The sequence below is a fragment of the Onychomys torridus genome, chromosome 1 (genome assembly GCF_903995425.1).
Source record: "Onychomys torridus chromosome 1, mOncTor1.1, whole genome shotgun sequence".
Lineage (NCBI taxonomy): Eukaryota > Metazoa > Chordata > Mammalia > Rodentia > Cricetidae > Onychomys > Onychomys torridus.
In genome coordinates, this window is record NC_050443.1 from 68,488,299 (window position 1) to 68,510,415 (window position 22,117).

General features: G+C 36.8%; 1 protein-coding gene across 2 annotated transcripts in view; it reads right to left on the reverse strand.

Annotated features, from left to right (window-relative positions):
- Positions 1–22,117, reverse strand: part of Tmem135 (transmembrane protein 135) — a 200,322-nt gene that overhangs the window by 47,479 nt on the left and 130,726 nt on the right. For both annotated transcript variants that reach the window (XM_036202441.1, XM_036202449.1), the window contains one exon: positions 5,649–5,695. In XM_036202441.1, the coding sequence (XP_036058334.1) occupies positions 5,649–5,695 (47 nt within the window). The remainder of the gene's footprint in view (positions 1–5,648; positions 5,696–22,117) is intronic.

A 22,117-nucleotide genomic window follows, 5' to 3' on the forward strand; every position in this document is an offset into this window, starting at 1 on the left:
ACACAAACAAAAAGCAATATGCCTGCAAAGCTAATAAACAGAATACTTGACAAAAATTAACCTACCACAGACTGGAAGATTGAATGACAACTGACCATATTAGTGAGCTTAAAGCTAGACCCAAAATGTACAGATCAAACAGCCAGAATCCTTAATTCTTTTAAAAAGTTACTTTTTAAAAAAACATTTCATTATTTTGTGTGTGTGCACTTCTGGACACCAGTTCTCTTCTTTTCCTATGTAGGTCCCTCAGGACATCAGACTCGGTGGTAAGTTCCTCTACCTGCTGAGCTACCTCATTGGACCCACAGTTACTACTGATAAAGCCTCAGTGGAAACATGCATATATTTTATTAAACAATCAGTTCTGATAAAAACTAGAAAGATCACAAGTGTATGCCAATACAGTTTTTTCTTTAAAAACACACCATGAATAAGAGATAAAGCAGCGTAACATAAATTTAATTCGGTTCTCAAGTGCTCTCATCTCACATCTGTCACACTTAAAATGACATGGTAGATAATGTTAGGTGTTACTGTACACCACTGGCTATTTCCCTGTGATTAATAAACAAAGACAGAAATTTACCAACAATAATCGATTGTGAAATATGCAATTCAAGGGGCATTTTTAACACCTGGGGAACAAACAGAATTCAGGATAGCACTGTGCTTCCCGTATGAGAACTCAAGCTTCTGTGACCCATCACAGAAATCAAACATCAGTTCAATTTTTTGTTTTTTCTGTCACCTGAGTATTAACATCAGTCTTCCTCTGTGTGACTGAGTCCCAGATCATTGAGGACTGCATACATGCATGTCACAGCAGAAGCACATGGGGCAGCTGGGACCCTGATCTCCTGAGTTTCCCCTGATGGGAAAATTCAAATCCATATTCTCCTTTAATTCTGCATTTTCAGAAGATAGAAATATGATAACAGCTACCACTTTGTCCTCAAGGCGTGATCAGTAACAAGAGGTTCTAGGATGGACAAACGTAAAACAGGGAGGAAACTCACTTCTGGGGAGGCAGGGCAGCAGGCTGAAGTTCAGAACTTAAAGCATCTTCTACTTTCCTAGCTCATCTCACAAGAAAACACCTCCCTGAGTCAGTGATCCAGCCACACTCAAGAAACAAAGTCTGTGTTTGAAACTGATCATGGTGGTGGACTGGAGAGATGGCTTGGTGGGTAAGGATGCCTGTCTCTGAATGAACTCCACAATCGGAATTGGAGAGAACCAACTGCTGCAAGTTGTCCTGGACCTGTTTTCTTTACGTGGGTCTGGGGCATGTGCAAACACTGTCTGTCTCTGTCTCTCTGTCTTCCTCTCTCTCCTTCCTTCCCTCCCTCCCTCTCAATAAATAAATAAAATATGATCATAGTAGAAAATATTCATATTGCTGTGATTTTCAGCCGAATTTAGGTACAGATGGTATAAGCCCAGTCACTGAACCTATAGAGAATTAAAAATTTATCTCCAAACATGTATATTTCACATGAAGTTTTACAGGCATATAAGAAAAAATTCAAACATTTGTATTTTGTTGTGCAATTTCTATAAAGTGTGGGACATGATGATAGTATAATTTTTTTCTATGCTTTTCCATTCATTTCAAATTTCATGAAAGGCAAGTGGTTTAACTGTCCTTTAGTGAAATCTTCCCCAGATAAACAGAAGACAGTGGGCACACTGTTGTTCAGAACAGCATCAGTATCAGCACGGACTAAAGCTAACTGAAAAAGGGTAATGCAAGCTCCCTGTAAAGTCAAGTTACCAGATGACGCTTCCCAGGACTGGGTGGTGAAGGAAGGGTTTGGTAGGAGGGCAGGGAAGGGGGAAACTGTGTAGTTACATTATAATCTCAATAAATAAGAAAATTACTTTAAAATTAACAAAATACATAGATCCTCACCATTTTTTTTTCCTGGAGAACCACCACACAACCGCCCCATTACCTGCCACATGACCCATCTTCAAATCACTTTCTGATTTGCTGTAAAGAAGCTCTCTAAAACTAAATTAACATCCTAAAGAAGACTCTAGCCCAAAGGAAGAACTTTTAAGCTCTGAAGGTGCATATATACCAAATTTTAGGTGAGTTTTGTATATTTTAAGTGTAGATAGACAGACAGATAACATACCCACAGACAGTGTGTCCTTATATGGACATAAGATTATTTATAACTTGTGTATTGTAGCACAGTCCTAAACAATCTATGGATTAAGTGCTATGGCAAGTCCAAGCTTTGCAAGCTGCATGCCTAAGCAAACTCCTGAACTCATTGGCCCCACAGAGGCACGTAGGAAGAATTTCCAGCTATTATTCATCAACTTGTGACCAAGTTATGTTACTCTGTGACATTATGTTTAATTAAAGAAATGACATCATTTACTTGCTTTTAAAGAGTAGCAGCATTCTTTATACACAGATGCCTGGAGACGAAAATGAAGGCAAGAAATTCATGTTTAATTCATGTTCTTAATTTTATTTCTGTAAACAGGACCAAGTGCTAGATGTTTCACCTTGTGCTTTTTGTTGGTCCTTTCCTTCATGTTTCAACTAAAAGAAAAAGCTTTCCCACACAACTATAAAAACATCCTGATCCTAAATCTGGCATAGTGATTCATGCCTGTTAACCCTCATAATCAGGAGGCTGACACAGGAAAGTGGCTGTAAGTTTGAGGCCTTCTTAAGCCATTTCAAGCTATACAGTAAGACACAGCCACAACAAAGATGTGTATGTGGTGACTCCTTTGTTTTCAAATATTTATGCTGCTTTACACATTAATATACATTGAACATAAACAATGTGTGGAATACACGAGAAAACATTTTCCAGCAACTCTTCCTCATCACTCCTGCTTAGCCGGCACTAACACACCATGCCCTCAGGCACAGCTATGCCAAATGTACACATACTGATAAGGCAGTACATTTGAAGAGCATCCTTTCAAAGCCATCTTCAAAATATGCTTCTACATCCTTTGTATTTGAAATTTCCCTGGAATCCATAGCAGATAGGATCAATAGAATAAAGATGCCTACATAAGTCAAACAGCTGAATTAAAAACAAAAACAAAAAAAGAACCAAAACTACAACTACCAATTATTATTTTTCCTCAACCCAGACATCTAAAGCACTCCAGGATTCCATTTTAACATAAGCCTATGAAAAGTCACAATCACCATAAATAAGATAGTGTATGTGAAAAACCATTTAAAAATCTACTAAGAGTCATGTGAAGGTGAAGTATTTCTTTCGGCATTTAGGTAAGCATAGTTTTTAATACCAAAACCAGTATGCTGGTTTTTAAGTAAATTCATCTATCAGAGATATGGATTCCATCAGAAAAAAAAATTATGAAATTACTCCCTCAAGTTCTTTCTTTAAAAAAAAAATCACAGTGGTACATTTTACCTTTACTGAAATGGATCTCAGTTTCCCCTTTCCAATTTAGACAACAGGATAAAAACACAAGATGATCCACTGGCACATAAAAATGTTCCTTTATTTTCTTCCCAAAAGACATTAAGGATTAAAAGGAGACCTGAGGACAATATCATTTTATATTTCATTATCCGATTTTATGCAATTAGCTTTAAAATACTAACAATAAATTGAGTAAATATGTCCACAAATACCTGTGTTTATATTAAAATGCCATTGGAGTTGCCAAATGCTGTATAAAATAACTATTCATTCCAAACACAAGCCAGGGTACAGAAAAGCATAGACATTGTTTTGTTTGGTTGTAGGACTTTCTAAAGGGCTGTATTTTTACCATTCAAGCAATCCCCTTGCTGGGTTATCCAAACGAACTCCTGCCAAGAACACTACAAATTCAGTGACAGGACTTCTTTGCAGAGAAAAACAGCCCCTTTTCCTCCAAAAATTGAAAGTGTTTATCTTGGCACTTAAACCTTGTATTGAGCCTTCTGGAAAATATTTTAAACTGCTGTTTTTAACTCAGACATTTGTAAATGAAGCAAGAACAGTTCTGTAGTGCTGCACCAAAACACATTATTTATAGGGTTGATTTTCCCTCTACACCAAAAACACTAGGCTAATGGCAGCAGTTTTCAAAACATAATTTCCTACAGCCATGCAACAAACTTGATATTTATCCATGTAGACAATATGCAATTTGCTTTTAAACCTCAAAGACTTCTTATGGCTAAGAAATGCTAAACATTAACCATACTTGCTATCCTGAAAGGTCACTTTGGGAAGGACAGTTTCTTTTTATGACCTGTTAAGATTTTCACAAGAGGAAAACTGACTTCACACTGCACTTTACTACCATGCATTTCAACAAAGGCTGTCTTCCTAACATTGCATCATTTTAGAATTTATTTTCCTGCTAAGTATGCACATCATCAGACTAGTCAGGTCACAGTTATAAAGACAGACTTTGACTTTTTTTTTCTCACACTGGTATCCTAATAATATCTATGACACAGATATAGTCTGAAGAAACTGATGAAATGCTTTCTAATTCAGTCCACCAAATCAGTTGTTAAAACACAAGAAACAGTTGTACAAGAGCAGGCCCAATACAGTGTGAATCATAAATTTTAAAAATCAGGCTGGGTGTGTGAACTAGCATTTAGTAGTGACCCAGCACTCACCGGGTTCTAGGTTCAATCAAAACATAATAACCAAAGTCAGAAAGGAAAGAAAAAAGGGAAGGAGAGAGGACACATTTCCCAAATGTCATCACAGAGCTCTGATATTTTTCTACCACTGATATCTGATATAAAATCCTATGCAGCTCATTTATCAGCTCTTGGAAGATGAAATGCTACCATGCAGCTCTATTACTTTGTCTCTATCTGATACCCTGGTAACAGCAACATCATCATTTTGTATTCTCTTAGAACATTTCTGAAAATGTTAAAAAAAATTCCACATTGTGCTTTATCAAATATTTACTAGGATGTTCTGGAAAATCATCCCTACTTTAAATTACTGGTATGGTTTATTTGAAAATGATAAATACGTATCAAATACTTCTTAATAAAAGTCTTCCACTCTCCTAGTGAACTAGGTACAAACATTAAAAGCCTAGACAGTCTTGCTATGACTGAACTCTGAAAAGTCAATAAAGAATTATCTAAAAAAGTGTCATAAGTGGGCTACAAATAGTAACTAATTAATATGATTGAAAGTGGAGATTAGGAAAGAATGGATTCTCCCTAGTCAAGAATCATTTTCTCCTCCTCTCCCCAAAGTGGGGTCACTCTATGTAGCACTGGTTGCCCTGGAACTCAGTGTAGACCAGGCTGGCTTCAAACTCACAGAGATCCTCCTGCCTCTGTCTTGCAAGTGCTGGTATTAAGTGTGCACTACCACCACCTGGCTTGACAGTCATTTTCTGTGCTGCTCAGGTCATAGCAAGGTGGCAGATACCCGTTGCCATTCATATTTGAGTCAAACTAACACGCTCCTTGTGAACCTTGTTTCTCTTCTTCCTATTTTCTTTGCTAAGAAAGAAGCAGAATTTGCCTCTAAACTCTTGGGGTTGGGTGGGCAGGATTCCACACCATTACTGGAGATAATGACTTGGGGGGATACTTTAGATTCATAGTTGAAAGGAATTCAATACTATTTTGATATTGAAATAAATTGGTGAACAGAGCATACCTGAAAAAGAACATGTACATGGCCGCTGTGATGCAGAACAAAAGGACCTGCAACGAGGAGGAAACGGATTATTTGCAAAAGGTACTGACATCATCCCTGCTGTGACTGACGGAAAGCAAAACACCCCCCATTAAAACTCAGGCCTGGTTGCATGGAAACAGCACAGAAGCTACCATTACAATGTACATCAACATATCACATTCTGTAATACACTTCTCAAATACACTGCATTCAGGCAGTAATGAACTCATAAGTACATTTAATTATACTACATACATGTGGCATATATAAATTAATTTGTCACTCAGTATCTATGAAAGACTGGTTTCAAAAAAAAAAAAAAAAAGCCAGCCAACTAGCCCACAGATGCCCAAACCCATAAGTGATCAAATCTCTCATAAAAAATGGCATGGTAGTTGCATATGAATTACATACACTCTCTCACATTTTATATCATCTAGTACACAGTTGCTAGTCTGGGTTGTTTAGGGATTAATAAGAAAGAGATTACATATGTTTAAAAGAGTTTATCAAATTTTATGACTATTCCAACCAGCAATTGGTTGCATGGATATGGGACCCAGTGATACATAAGGCCACTGTATACACAAACTATTAGCAAACATATATACTCAGAGGACTCATATAGACTGCATGGGTAGCAACAGGGTTCAACAAGGAATACCTGTACAGCTTGCCAGATTTTCAGACTGTAGGTCAGGACTATATATTACGTGAGGAAACTGACAAAATTTGACAACAGTAAAAGTTTTCTGAATGTGCAACCACTAATATTTAATTCAAAATCAAACACATTTTAAATTCAACATGTTTCTGGCAGGACTTGGCCAAGTTAATAATGAAAAAAAAGTCTTATAATATTTTTCTATATCAGAATGTAAATATCAAATTAGTATATTTGTATTATATTGTATTAAAGTGCTTAACTTTGAAAATTCCTGCTTGAGTTCCTAAATAGGGTTTCCTAATACTTATTCATTGAGTTTTGCCTTGGGATTAGAATAGAATTTCCAACAGTTTCTAAAACATCCCCAAACAAATTTTCTGCCATTTTATACTATGCATTTACACAAAACAAACCATCATAACTGACGGTTATAAAATGAAAATACTGATGAACTATAAAAATTTTGATATGCTCTATGCCCTGAAATATCAAAAATTCAGCCAAAGTTTAATTCTTTTTGTAAAAATAAGCAAGTCAATCTATTAGTATGCCAACATTCTTTTTTTTTTTTTAAAGATTTATTTATTTATTATGTATACAGCATGTATGACTGCAGACCAGAAGAGGGCACCAGATCTCATTACAGATGGTTATGAGCCACCATGTAGTTGCTGGGAATTGAACTCAGGACCTCTGGAAGAGCAGTCAGTGCTCTTAACCTCTGAGCCATCTCTCCAGCCTGCCAACCTTCTTTTGTCTTTAGTAAAGATAAAAGTTCTATATATATGCAAGAACTGTTCTTAAATATATTTCTTTATGATTTATAATCAGTAAATGTTTGACTTATATACCTAGATTATGGGTTTCTGTAAATATTTCTCAGGAGTGTGGTGCTATTTTATTTGTGCTAAAATGTGGTAATATTTTATTTGTGTTTTAATAAATAAAGCTTGCCTGGAGATCAGAGAAAAAAAGCCAGCTATTATAAGTAAACGAAGAAGTCAGGCAGTGGTAGCACATGCCGTTAATCCTATCATTTAGCAGACAGGATTCTGTGTGTTCAAGGCCACACTAGGGAACAGAGCCAAGCGTGGTGACACATGCCTTTAATCCCAGTATCAACCAGAGTTCTGAAGGCCTGTAAGACAGAAAGTAACAGAGTTGGCCAGGAAGAGGAAGTGATGTAGCTAGACAGAGAGCAAATCAGATGGCAAAAGAGCAAGGCATATAAGCCTGGTTGACAGGAAGTCGTTCTCTTTGGAAGCTGTGGAGTTGGTGAGGTAAGGTTAGCTGGTGGTTTGTCCTATTCTCTGATCTTTTTCTCAGGCTTTAAGCCAAATTTCTGGCTCCATATTTTTATTTGTTAAGAGACCATTTAGAAATTCGTCTACAGGAGAAAGGTACTCATAAGTGGAAAAAGTCTAAGAAGCTCTCAAGAATTAACCAGAATGAGGACAGGAGCTTACATAGACAGACAGACAGACAGACAGACAGACAGACAGAGACACACACACACACACACACACACACACATACACACAAGTACATATACATAAGAATACATATATACACATAGATCCACACACACACACACACCCTACACACATATACACTTACCTACACACACAGATACATACACACAAGTAAAAACATATGCATACACCATACACATGTGTGCACTAAGTCAACATATGTCTGTTAACTATATATTAAGGCAACCTGATTCATTTAAATATAATGAAAGATCCAACTAGCAGGCAATATTAGTAAAAAACATAAAATAGAATCAACTTTTGTGGCATACAGAATAATTAGCCAAAAACTAAGTTCTCCTAATAGCAAGCATAAGAGACAATAAACCTAGACTGAAGAACTCTCCCTCATTAGCAATCATTCTAAAACATGAGGTAGTATATGTACATAATCAGAAGCCTAGCTATGGTTATGGTAACAGAAAGGATCGCTCTAACATTGCTATGAAATCACACACAGGGAAATGGTAAAATGCACTCTTTTTTTTTTTTTTTTTTTTTTTTTTTTGGTTTTTTTGAGACAGGGTTTCTCTGTGTAGCTTTGCGCCTTTCCTGGATCTCGCTTTGGAGACGAGGATGGCCTCAAACTCACAGAGATCTGCCTGGCTGTAAAATGAACTCTTATGTTTGACAACCACAATGTTACAAATTAAGTGCAAGAACTGTCAATGGCTTCATTCTCAGGCAAATAAGAAGTGAATGATTCTCCAATTATAAAAATGTGACTAAGAAAAGAACAAAAACAAATACGGTATATAACGGTGTTTTGCTATTTCCAACAGAAACAATCTCGAGTTAACTTGAGGAAAATGTAAAAGCTTAGCTATTACACAGCAAACCGGTCACGTTTGTTATACTAGCTTCAGATAAATAAGGACCATAAATACAGCCTGGGGGACTTAGAAATATATAAACACATCATTTCAAGGAAGACAGGTATCAAATGAAACTAAGTGAACATAAGCATCTATATCTTCGTAACAGTTTAAATGCAGACATAAAATGTGTTTCTCTTTTAAACACACACACTCTCTCCCTCTCCTTCTATCCTCCCAAATCCCTCTTCATTCTACAGGTCTTTCCATTGGCCTGACATTTATCCTGTCTAAAATATTTAAGGTTTATTACACACAGACTTTAGAAACATGGAGCATATGGAATAACTTTAGCCATTGATTATGCAATTTTATAAATCAAATTCCAGGGGCTGGAGAGGTAGCTCAGCAGTTAGGAGCATTCCCTGCTCTTGCAGAGGACCAGAGTTCTATTCCCAGCACATGGTAGGTCACAACCCTCTGTAGCTCCAGTTCTTGAAGATCTGATGCCTCTTCCCAGGCTTCATGAGCATCAGGCATGCATGTAGTGCACATACATATGTTGGCTAACATACACTTAAAATAAAAATGAGGAAATCTTTTAAAAATAATAAATCAAAATCCAAGTAAGTTTTTTTAATTGACTATTATTTGCTAGTCAATACCCAGATCAAGAAACTCAAATTTTATTCTCTCATTCTATCCCCTTTGGACAATGGTAGCTTTCCTAGATGTTCAATATTTGCTCTATTCCCTGAATCAGTCAATGTTCTCCTGGTAGATTTTATTCCAGCAGAATGGACCCATAAAGTGTCCCTACCTTCTCCAACTTCACAAAAGAAATTATTTAGACCCCGACTCTCTCCTTCCCTCTCTCCTCCCTCTTTCTCTCTCTCCCTCCTCTCTCTAATAAGTAGGTTTTATCCTAACATATTAAAACTACTCATGATAACTGTCTGAAAAAAATCTTTACAAATAATATAGATGAAACTCTGGAACTCAAGCTTTGAAGTTAGGCAGATCTAGGCTTGAATGTGTTTTGTGGAACTTGAGATACTTCCTAGGATTTTCCAAAGCTGATCTATAATTAAGAATAGTATCTCACTCAGGTTAACAGAGTGAACCAATAAGAAGATGCTTGCAAAAGGGCCAGGCATTCAACAAACTGTTTAATATTGGTTCTCACAAAAGTGATCTCTGTACAAAATCCAAGACCAGAAACATAAATGTATTAAAAAAAAAAAAACTACTTTTAAACAATTGGAAACATTCAAATCTCCAACAACTGAAGGTTACTTTTTTAATATGGTGAAGAATCTAGGATTTTTAAATACAAATGATTGATTCTATAAATATTTATTGTATACCTACTATGTTACAGACAGTTACTTAGAATGTGTAATGGCAAGCATACCAAGAAAGTATCTACTCTCATGAAACACACCTTAAGTCATATGAGCAAGGGTACCGGGGAAATGTCAGATTGTTTGTGCAAAGTGGTCAGGGGAGCAGAGTGTTGTCCGCAAAGGCAATGAAGAGGGGACAGGGACGAGCTGCAGGGATAAACAAAGCCCTGGAAAGACCCTGAATGTTATCATGTAAAATGTGAGCCTAACATAAATATGCCTAACTTCCTGTTAATCAACCATGTTAAAGAAAGGATTTTATTTTTAGTTGGTGTGTTATTCATCTTTCCATCACCTTGATAAAATACCTGAAACAATCAGCCCAAAAAGTTAAAAAAGAAATGTTTACTGTGGCCTTTATTTTTAAAGATCTTAGTCCATGGTCATTTGTCTCTGGTACTTCGGGTCTTTATGCAATGAGAACACATGGTAAAGACAGCTCTTACCTCTTGGGTAGAGGAGAAAGGAAGAGGTGGAAGAAGGGGGTGGGAGTGGAGAGAGAAGGGGAAGCGGAGGAGGAAGAGAGAGAGGCACAGACTGGGGTCCCAGCGGTCCCTCCAAGGCACACCTGTAACTTTACTTCCTCTCAAGTGGCCCCGCTCCTATACGTTCCCCCACCTCTGAGAAGTACAAGAGGCTAGTGACCATGCCTCTCAGTTCATGGATCTTTGAGAAACATTTAAGCTCCAAACTGTAATATTAGATATTGTTTAAAGTGTTTTCAATCCATTGTGGTCAATTTTAAATTACAGTAAGTTCAACAAAGTACTTTTTCAAATAAATGTACATCTTTGTGTGGATGATGAAAAATACTTTGTTTTACAAATTATACAATTTTAGAGTAAAAAAGAACTTCAAAACAAACACACACACATAATACACATACACACACATATACACACATACACACACATATACACACACACATACACACACACATACACACATATACACACACACAAATACACACACACATACAGAGAGAGAGAGAGATCTTTAAATACAAGTAATCGTAGATGCTTTTTGCATTAAATAAATATTAGAAAAGCTGTTACCCTGTATCTGCTAGGTACAGACGGTATTTAAATAAAATGCTCATTCTCAGAGAATCTAGAGGGTACTGCTCCGTGGCAGAGTAACAAAGGCAAGGAACATAGCCATCACACCCAGTAAGATGTTGATGGACCAGGACTTGTCCCAGGTACATAATCTGGCTGTTTGGAACCCATTCCCTATGGTGGGATACCTTGCTCAGCCTGGATGCAGAGGGGAGGGGCTAGACCCTGCTGCAATATGGTATGCCAGACTTTGTTGACTCCCCGAGGGAGACCTTACCCCCTTTGAGGAGTGGACAGGGGATGGAATGTGGGGGAAGTGGTGGGAGAGACAGGGAGGGAGGGGGAATTGTGGTTGGTATGTAAAATGAAAAAAAAAATTAAATAAAAAAAGAAAAGAAACCCTGATGGGAAAAGAAACAAAGATATTTATAGCATTCCCCTCATTACTTGTTGATGGGAGATCTCCCTTTTATTTTATTTAGTGTTTCATTTTTCACACATTGTGGTCACTACACCTGAAGTTTATTGCTTATAGGTGACATGTGACTATTTCTTATCTTTTTATTTCTTAGATCACATGGGATTTTATGTGCACTATAGACACCTGGCTAGCCTGGTACTCACTGTAGACCAGGGTAGTTTTTACCTGAGAGATATGCCTGCCTTTGCATCCAAAGGATTAAAGGTATAGAACATCATATACATCACTTTAGAAAAAATCTGTCTCTTAATTGGAATATCTGGATAGTTTATATATTTAATGTGCCTACTGGTATACTCAGATTAAAAAATCTGTAGTGTCAATGTTATTTTGTTGTGTCTCTTCTATTATCTTGTTCATCTTTTTCCAATTAATTGAATTTATGGCACGACTTTCTCTCTTTGGTTGCCTATTTTGCCATTTTTCTTACAGTACAGAGCACTTCTCTTTGAATTTCTAGTCTATAGTCCATTGGTGCTGTACCATGTAATCTACAGGAACTTCATGGGAATACATTCCCATTTCTCTTTCCCCTGTCTTCATGCTATTGCTGTCAGCCACCCTTATGAGCACATCTGTGCTGTCATCCACCTCATGTGCACACCTGTGCCGTCATCCACCTCGTGTGCACATCTGTGCCGTCATCCACCTTGTGTGCACATCTGTGTTGTCATCTACATCATGTGCACATCTGTGCTGTCATCCGCCTCGTGTGCACATCTGTGCTGTCATCCACCTTGTGTGCACATCTATGCTGTCATCCACCTCATGAGTACATCTGTGCTGTCATGCACCTTGTGTACACATCTGTGCCGTCATCCACCTCATGTGCACATCTGTGCTGTCATCCACCCTCATGTGCATATCTAATTCAACAGTGCATTTTAATCACTTTTCCTTTAAATCATATCTGAAATTTTCCACTATTTTGAAAGATATTCTTGCTAGGTATAGAAGTCTAGCTTGGTGGATCATGTTCTTTCCCTAGTCTGTCCACTGTCGATTGTGTTTTCAGTGGTTCTCTTCCCTCAACATTTTTAGACTGCAGATACGTTAAGTATCTTGAATATTTAAGTTTGCAGTTTCATCATACTTGAAACTTTTCATTCATTATTTGAGAAAATGTCTTTCCTGTTTCTCTGTCTTCTTTAGAAAATCCAATTATATAATACTAGGTTATCTGGAATTCTCCCACAACACATAAGGGCTCTCTTTATTCTGAAAAACAAACAAACAAAACAACAAACAAAAAGTAATAATTCCATTTTCTCTATGGGTTTCATTTTGGACTGTTTCTCAAATTGTTTTAGCTTGACAGTCATTAAGATGTTCTTCTATAGTGTGTAATTTATAATTATCATAACAGTAAACTTTTCATCTTGGAAGTGCAATTTAGGATTTTATCCTATCTTCCGTGTCTCTAACTTTTTTTAAAACTATAGGACTTAGTTTTAACAATCCTTTTCAATGTCCTCATCTACTAAATCTTTCTCAGTTCTAGCCTGGTATTGACTGGATTATCTATTGTGAATCCAAATGTTCTGCTTCTCACTGCTCAGTTGTAATTCTTTACTTGATGTCTGGCATTCTGAGCTTTACACTGATGGGTCTTGGGTATTTCTGAATTCCCACAACTCTTAAGCTTTGTTCTGGGACACAAAGAAGCTACTTGGGAACAACTTAATCTTTTAAGGACTTCTTTTAAGGTTTTTTAGGAGAGACTGCATAGAGCTTGCTCTGAAGCTAATTATCCCATTGCTGAGTGCATGCACTCTACCCAATGCCGCATCACTCTCTGAGATGTTTTGGAATGTCTGTAAATAGGAAGGGAAATTATTCTTACACCTGTCTGAGTGCCAAGCAGACAATTAGGACCCCTAATGGTTTAGGTTACACCTTCCTTGCCTGGGTATTTCCTCCTGTAATGCCCTACCCCGTAAGGAGCTGAGGACTTTGCACTCCAGCCTTCTGGTCTGTGAGCACTGTCCAGTCTGCTCTATCCACATCAGTTTATTTCTTTATCTGCAGCTCTCCTCTAGTGTCTCCTCCTTGACTCGAACTGCAAATCCTCTCATCATATTAAGTGAGGATAATACCACAAGTCCTTCCATTTGTTTCCCATATCAGGAATCCCAGTTCCAGTTCTCTGATGCCTAACAGCTGTATTTGGTCCATTCTTTCAGGTGTTTTGTTGTTTAGTTGAGTAAATTCAGTCACTGTTAATGTATTTTGGTCAGAAGTAGCAGAATATAGTTACTGAAGTAAAATGAATTGATATAAATATTAAATTTGGTTTCTCATTCATATTAGTGCTGTATTTGGAGCTGTGTAGAGGAACAGAGATCAACAAGCATAAGCCACCTTCATCACTACAAAAGTCCAACTAAACATCTCTGGCCAGCAAACAGCATTTTTATTAGCTAGTGTGACAAAGTTACAGCAGTTCACATATTGTAACTTTGAATATAAATTATGTATTGGTACACTTTTAATTTTACACTTTGTAAATTCCCACAAATTAGCAAAAATATAACCATCACTTAATTTGTTCATTTGTTGAAATTATACTTCCAGTTTATAGGCTACAGGCATGAAATGCTAATAATATAATACACAGAAATCCTAGTAAGAGTCACGAGTGCATTATAAATAGTCAACAAATGCTAACTGGGCTGGAAGTTGGTTCAGTAGTTAAGAGTGTTCCCTGCTCTTAGAGAGGACCTGGGTTCAGTTTCTAGTATCCATATAGCAACTTCCAACTGTTTGTAACTCTAGTTTCAGGGGCCTAACCTCCTCTTCTGCCTTTAAAAGCACCAAGCACACAAGTGGAGCACACACATACATGCAGGCAAAATATTAATCCAAATAAAGTAAAAGTAGTTTTAAAAATAAATAAGTGCTAACTATTGAGAGGTAAATTCTCTGTAATTCCCAGCTATGTCACAAATATTGTGCAACTGAAACAATATTTTGAAGTTGCTATTTTAGCAGAGTTTTAAAATATTATACTTCAATATAGATGGAACTCAAAGACAGTCTTCTAAACAATATTCTAAGTTAAAGAAGCCAGAAACTGAAGACTACATGTTATATTATCCATTTTTTCTACATGTAATTCCCAAACAGGCAAACCTACTTACAGGAAATAGAATACTAGCTGCCTAAAGTTGGGGTATTAAATGGTAACGGAAAGAGACCAAGTTCTGGGAGCAATAAAAAGGTTCTAAAATTAGATTAGGAATGGTAGCCTACACAACTCTGTAAATATAAAAAAAAATCATGAAACTGATATTTAAGCTAGCAAATTTTATACAATACAATCTATACTGTAAAATAGCTATTAAAATTTATATAAGAAATGCAGCATACACAGTAAAAATGTAAAGCAAGGATGAGTGTGTGCATGCATGTACATATGAAGTATATATGTGCACATATACATACATATGTAAATTTTGAGGGGGTCAAAAACACTGGGCTCTGCACATCAGGCGAGCATTCTGTCATCGAGCTACATTTCTTTCTTTCTTTTTGTTTTGTTTTTGTTTTTTGTTTTTCGAGACAGGGTTTCTCTGTGTAGCTTTAGAGCCTGTCCTGGATCTCACTCTGTAGACGAGGCTGGCCTCGAACTCAGAGATCTGCCTGGCTCTGCCTCCCGAGCACTGGGATTAAAGGTATGCGCCACCACCACCCGGCCAAGCTACACTTTTAATCCAACTTCTTAGTTATTATTTTGCTTTCACATATACTTTGCCTACTTTGGGCTGAGTTGTAGGTATTCTAGGAATTTGTTTTCTTTTTCTTTTTTGAAACTGAATATATGTTTAGATGAAAATGTGGAATTAATTTGAGTACTACCACCAATACAATGAGTGGTTAAGTAATCTCCTAACCTTGTAGTCAAAAGGCAGTGAGTACAGAGTCTAGTCAATACTACTGAAGAACATTCTTCTGCCTGGAAAGACTTTGCAAGGGCAGACAAATTGAAAGTCACTGCTTCCTGCTATGAAAAATTTCAGGGAAAACTATTACTACCATCTTTGCTAGGTAAAACAATCAGAAAAGTATGCTTCTCAAGGCAGTAACAGAAGTAAAGTCATAATATATGAATCTATAAAATAGCCAAGAAAGAAAAAAAAAAAGTAAATGTTGTCCAATGTGAACATGGCCAATGGAAAGCTGTTTTAACCATCAGAATCTCAGATAGCTAAAGCGCCTATCCTGGAGTTATTTGAAAGTCTACTAGAGGCCCTATCAGATGGGGCCTACTTCCTGCCACACAACTACTTCCTACCACAGGACTCCACTGCTTTTCTTGAACACAGCCAGTGAAAGGTTCTTTGCTCCTGATCCCAGTGCCTCTGCTCCCTCTTCTTGAGCATACTTGGCTCCCATCCTGCAAGCACCAAGTCTATACTCTCTCATCTTGACAGTGTCTTTTTTCTATAAGTCAAACACAGAAACGCCTCTCTTTTTTCTGGAAAAGAAACAATAAATTCCCCTTTACCCCATCCATACTTTCTTCATATTTTAGTAAAATATCTACCCATCCACTCAACAAAATTGCTCTGGTTTCATGTTCCCTGTATTTGGTAAGTCATCAAATGGAAAGAATAGACATTAAGGCATCCTCCAGCTGATCAGATCTCATGGTCCCAAATGAAGCAACATACATGAATCCCAAGTTCATATTCTTTGACTACCAGCATACGTGAACACACAAAATTCCCCAACACTTCTTACTGCATTAAAGGACTCCATCTGACAGGAAGTCACACAGTCACAAAAGCAATATAGTAAAGGCAGACATGTTTACCCTTTATCCTACAGACACCATTTACCATGACACTTATTCATTTTATTTAGGCAATGGTTTTGGGAGTTGTCTATGTAAATTGTGTATCTCCTGGAATTTTTAAATACAAAGTCAGGGTGGGGATCATGGCTTGGGGTTCAAGTGCTGTTTAACACACACAAGCCCCTGGGATCAATCCCTAGCACCAAGGTGGTGGTGACAAAATACAAACAAAAGAATACAAAATCACAGAAGCACTGGTTAACTGAAACACATGAACAGATTCTTAGTATATTATAGGAAGGCTTCCAACAGGGAGGTCAGTTCCTACATACAACTCAAAGTCATCAGAGTCTAGTAATACATTTGCCTTCAAATTTCCCAGCTGTAGAAACAGTAGTGTTAGATAGTATCCAGAAGTACAGCCTACACTCTGTCTGCTTGGAGTAAGGAAATAATCTTAGTCTCATCTGTAAAAATTAAACCCCTTAAAGAATATAATCAGAAATTTTCAATATATACTAACTAATCTCACCTGGAGGTCACAGTACTTATTCTAATAAAATTATAATTAGGCTGCCAACTTTTAAAAGAATAAACAATTTAGAACAAATCACTGAGACTATAGATAAAAAAATTACATATGGTGAGAATTTATGAACAGAGCATGAAGGAGGAAGATATGAGAGGGTTTGAAATGAGAAGGGAAGGGAGAAATGATATAATTATATTATAATCTCAAAAAAAGAGAAAAAATTACATATGGGGAAATTTTAGCTTTATAAAAACATTAAAAAGGCTTAGTGTTGAGGTAAATAGCAAGTCAAATTGGCTCAGTAAACAAAGTACCCATCAACACCTGCTCTCGGGACCAGGGCTGACAAGCAGCCATTATCACTAAATGCCAGCAGTGCCCTGTCCACATCTCCATTATTTTAGCAACAGGAAATAGCCTGGTGATGGCAAGTTTAGCTAATGGCTTACCTTTTAAATAGCAAGACACTCAGCTGCTTCTTTTCCTTCCTCATACCAGGTTCTCTCTCTACTATTAATTGTTCATTATGAGCCATTAAAATGTAATTTGATACAAATAAGTAAGGAAACAAATACAAAAAGGAGAGTGAAAAGTCCAAATTAACTGTAAAGTAAGAGGGCTTGAAAATAGGTCAGGAAGGTTGAAAGTAAATAAACAGGACCACAGACCACTGAGAACAGGAGAAGCAGAGAGATGGTAAAACAATAAGGAATCAGCTACTGACATTACCATTCAGTGGATAGTGTGAAACTATTTTCTCTAGTTGTTACAATAGCCCTTTAAGGTAGGTTTAGTGACAAGCTGCTTACCTAAAACTACAGACTATTTATGTGGCTGGACTACAACTGACTACATGACAGGAAGCATGAGACTTTCAAGTATAGCACTCTGCCTGTAGAAACACTATTACTAATGCTGGTCTAATGGCTACTGCACTTCAAATGTGGAAATAATAATCAGAATGTTGCCAGCGTCTTATTGGTAGGGCATGAGGGAGAATCATTTAGAGTTCAGGATAATAATTGTAAGATGATAGTGTAACACCAACATCATTCATTGTCCTGTTACTGAAAATTCACAATATGGCACAGGTTATATTAAGTATGTGACATATGTAGTTTTATGGAATGTTTAAACAAGCTCTGTAATGTAGGGACTCTTGCTACCAATTCAGACACCCACTTCAGAGACACAGGGGTACTTTGGGGGTTCAGTTGGATTGTGAAACCAGGTGAGATCCTGAAGCCCATAAGCTGCCATGAATGTCTCTCAAGCTATTGAAAATCTCTTTAAAAATTTACAGCTTTTAAATTTTTCATTCAAATCAATTATGAAACACCTATTATTTTCATGCATAGGAAATAAAGCAGCAAGTTAAAACAGCCTGAATCAAGTAGTTTGTTACCTAGAGAATGAACAAGATTTAAGAAAAATGAAGGTGATAAAAAAAATTCTATAACCCTCAAAGCTTATATGAAATACTTGTCCCAATGAAAAAAAATCAGGTCTAAGAAATAATGACTTTTTTAGTTTCTAAAATAATCAATCTAAATATTACATAATAAAGCAAAAAAAATCACATTTATTTACACATGTAGTGAGATGGAGAAGTTCCGTGTGCCTGTGTAATGACGTAAAGGACCATTCTCCATCTTACTGTGACCAAACATGGAGGTTATCCAGTCAGATAATATAAATCAAGAAAACCTCATACAGCATTCAGCACATGGAAGCATGAGAAGAAGGCAGAGGGGCAGGTTTTTACATGAACTCTGAGCCAAGGTACAAGTGAAACAGGATTGTGTCTTTCAGGGGGGCAAAGTGGACAGGCCACCTTCCTTGATACAGACAGCAATTCATGTTAATTTCCTTATTTTCCTCCACCGGATGAAATTCCCACTAACCTCAAATAAGAATAAGAACCAGGATTAGGGTGATTTTCTCTTATATACATTACAAAAAATATGTATGAGTTTCTAGATGACTTTAAAAAGACCGGAGCAGGGCTATACATGGACAATTGTATATGGAATTGTACTAGTAAGGCGATTCAGTTTTTTCCATTTGATAATAGGAAGAAAGATCATTAGAGATAAGGTTTCTGTTCAGTAGGTTAGTCAATATAGCAGCAATCATTCTCTAGTTCACCAAGTACACCGGTCTACAGACAGGACACTAGATACCCTGTAACTAAGTTCTACATATTTTTATGTCCTCTAAGAGTCAACTGAATTCCAATACATAGTTCAGGATATATTAATATACTTTCTTCAACATTGTTTTATACACAGCAAATAAGCATGTGACTCATGAGGTAGAATGCAATACTATCTAGCCCAAACTTTGCCCTGTGCCATGCTCACATCATCTGCCAGTTCCTTGGCAATGCATTCAAGAATCCACCTAAGTCCTTCTGTAATTAGGCATGGCACTACTCGGGTCTGGTTTGGTTCTGTTTCTGTCCCAGCTGCAGACTGTATATCTTTATGTATACTTTGTTCCCTCTAGTTACCATTTCTGCAGGCAAGAAATGAGTTGTCCTCTAAAGAGCGTTAAAAAGGTCTCAAAGCACAGTGAGTGAACATTTGAATTTGGAATCAGATGAGCTAGTAGAATGTCTCAACCTGACTTACTATGGAACTCACATGTTTAATGATATCTCCCCAAATCAAGCCCCCTACACATGAGTGTTCCTCTAAATGCCCACACGTGTTATGGCAAGGAGGAAACAACAGACCAGTGTTCTGAGCTGTGCTCGGTAACTCAAAGGAATCATCACTCTCTTTACTGCTTCTCCCCTTCTACAATTAAAAATATGACACCCTCAATTCTAATACTAAAAGATTTAATGATCTGGACAGTTTTTCAATATCATACAAAAGAAGATGTGTAAATAAGAAAATATTTGAAAAATCACCATTGATGTTTCTAAAAAGTAAAAGACAACACTGTTGGATTTCTAATAGCTTTGAGGCAATAAGAAAAGAATGTTGACTGTTTACCAACTCCTGTTTTGGTAGTGAAAACAACTTAATAATAAATGGAAAACAACGTAGTATACATATAAAATCAACTCTATCTGCCACCAGCTCTTCCTAATTCCAAAATAATTAAAGAAGGAGACTGACAGACAAGAGGTGATCTTTCTTGCCCACTGTGTACGCCAGCTGCATGTGGTCCAGAGCATCTGTAAACGTGGTATAAGCCTTCCTAATGACAAATCCGATCTATCTGATCTAAAATGTAACTATCAAGGTAGTGGGTCTCGGTCTATATTCAAAAGCATAACTTCATCACTGATATGTGGAGATGTCTGTACAAAAAGTACATTAAAGATATTAATAGTCAGTGTATACAGGTTACATACACAAGTGCTCTTCATAATTCTGCACCAAAGGGAAGCATTTACTGACTTTCTAAGTAAATTTAAAACAACATGCACACAAATCTAAGTATAACCCTGCCTTACTTGTCTTTTCATGAGGCTTGAATCTAAAAGGATGTGGAGATTTGAAATAGAAAAAATATTTTCATCTTGTCTTTTAGCTCCTTAGTTATGTTCATAGCCCCAAAAGCATCAGCTCTAGTTAAAAAAAAAAAATGTCAGGAAAAATTGTTTTCTTTGTTATCTACACTGGGTTTATTTCTTGAGGAGATATCACTAAAACATAAATTAGAAATCAAGCTGGGGGTGTAGTATAAAACCCAACATGCATAAACCAAGCCTGTTAAGATGTAAGTTTGAGTTATTAACACTTGGAGGTAGAGGCAGGGGTATCATAAGTTTAAGGTCATACAGCAAGCCATTATTTCACAAGACCATTGGCTGGGGTGTAAAATGAGGAGAACTGGGCAAAGATGTCAGTCGACTTTCTCTTAGTACTTTTAATCTGTTCGTCCTTTTCAAGTAGCAACTAGCAGGTTGGCAACTTTTAGTTTGCTTTTCCTGTATCCTTCAGTGAACACATCTATAATAGTTTTTATTTTAAAATGTCAATATAATTGATGTGTACTTGGTCTCAGCTATAGTCTAAAGCAGCACCATAAAAATATAGGTGATTGAACACAGAGACATACTGGATATACACTTTGTGGTTAAGACCAAATACATTAATTTTATTTGCCAATATAAAATATAGGCATGGTTATTTCTCTCACTCATATAATTTTAGGTGCCTACTTTTAAAGGCATTATACAATTCAGAAATCTTCTCAAAATACAGAAAATTATCTGTGGAGCCAGGATGTGATTGCATATTCCTATAATCCCAGAATTCAGGAGTTCAAGGCTGTCCTAGCCTAATGCTGGAGGATATTTCTAGGACATGTGACACCATGTCTCAATGACACTGCTGTCTCCATACATAAAGTGTGAATGAGGTGAACAAGTGATGTGCCAATAGAAAACAATTTCACATAATCCCCTGGGAAGATGGTTCATACTCAAAGAGTACAATTCTCACAAATAAATTTGTACAACATCAAAAGCAATTTGAAACTGATATGCCCTGGACTTCTCAGTCTTCAGAATTTAATTGGTAACAGTAAACCAGACTAACTGGGAAACTGGAAACTTCTGAAGAGCATTTCTAAATGTGTTCTTTCTAGGGCATTAAATATAGAGTATGGCAAAAGTGAGACACATGTGTATGTTAGCCAAATTTTCACATGGAAATTCTGTCTCTAACAACAAATAGTCTGATTAATATTTTAATGGAAAATGCCTCTAAGGAAGGCAGGTGGCTCCTGGTACACACTGCCTCAGTGTCTGAGCTATCCTAAGCATACATTTCCCTCATATTAATCAAGTTAGAAGCCAAAACATAAATAGACATTTTGCAGAAACATGATTTCATTCTTCAAAAAATACAAAATCAGCAGTTTTTAACAAAAACTAAGAAGTTGTTAATTATGCTGCTATAAAAATTTCATTAGAAACCAGACCTTTATGTGCTTTGAAAATTCCCTAAGAAAAATCAAATTCTCTGGTGGTGTACTCAGTGCCTAGAAGCAAGTAGAACAGAAAATGGTACAGAAAGGCGTTCCACCACTACACTAGAGTGGCACACACTCTTCTTTTGGATTGTTATGCCACTAAACCATAGCATGTATCAGAGCAGTTTATTTATGCAACCAAGCTTTAACATGAAACTACCACA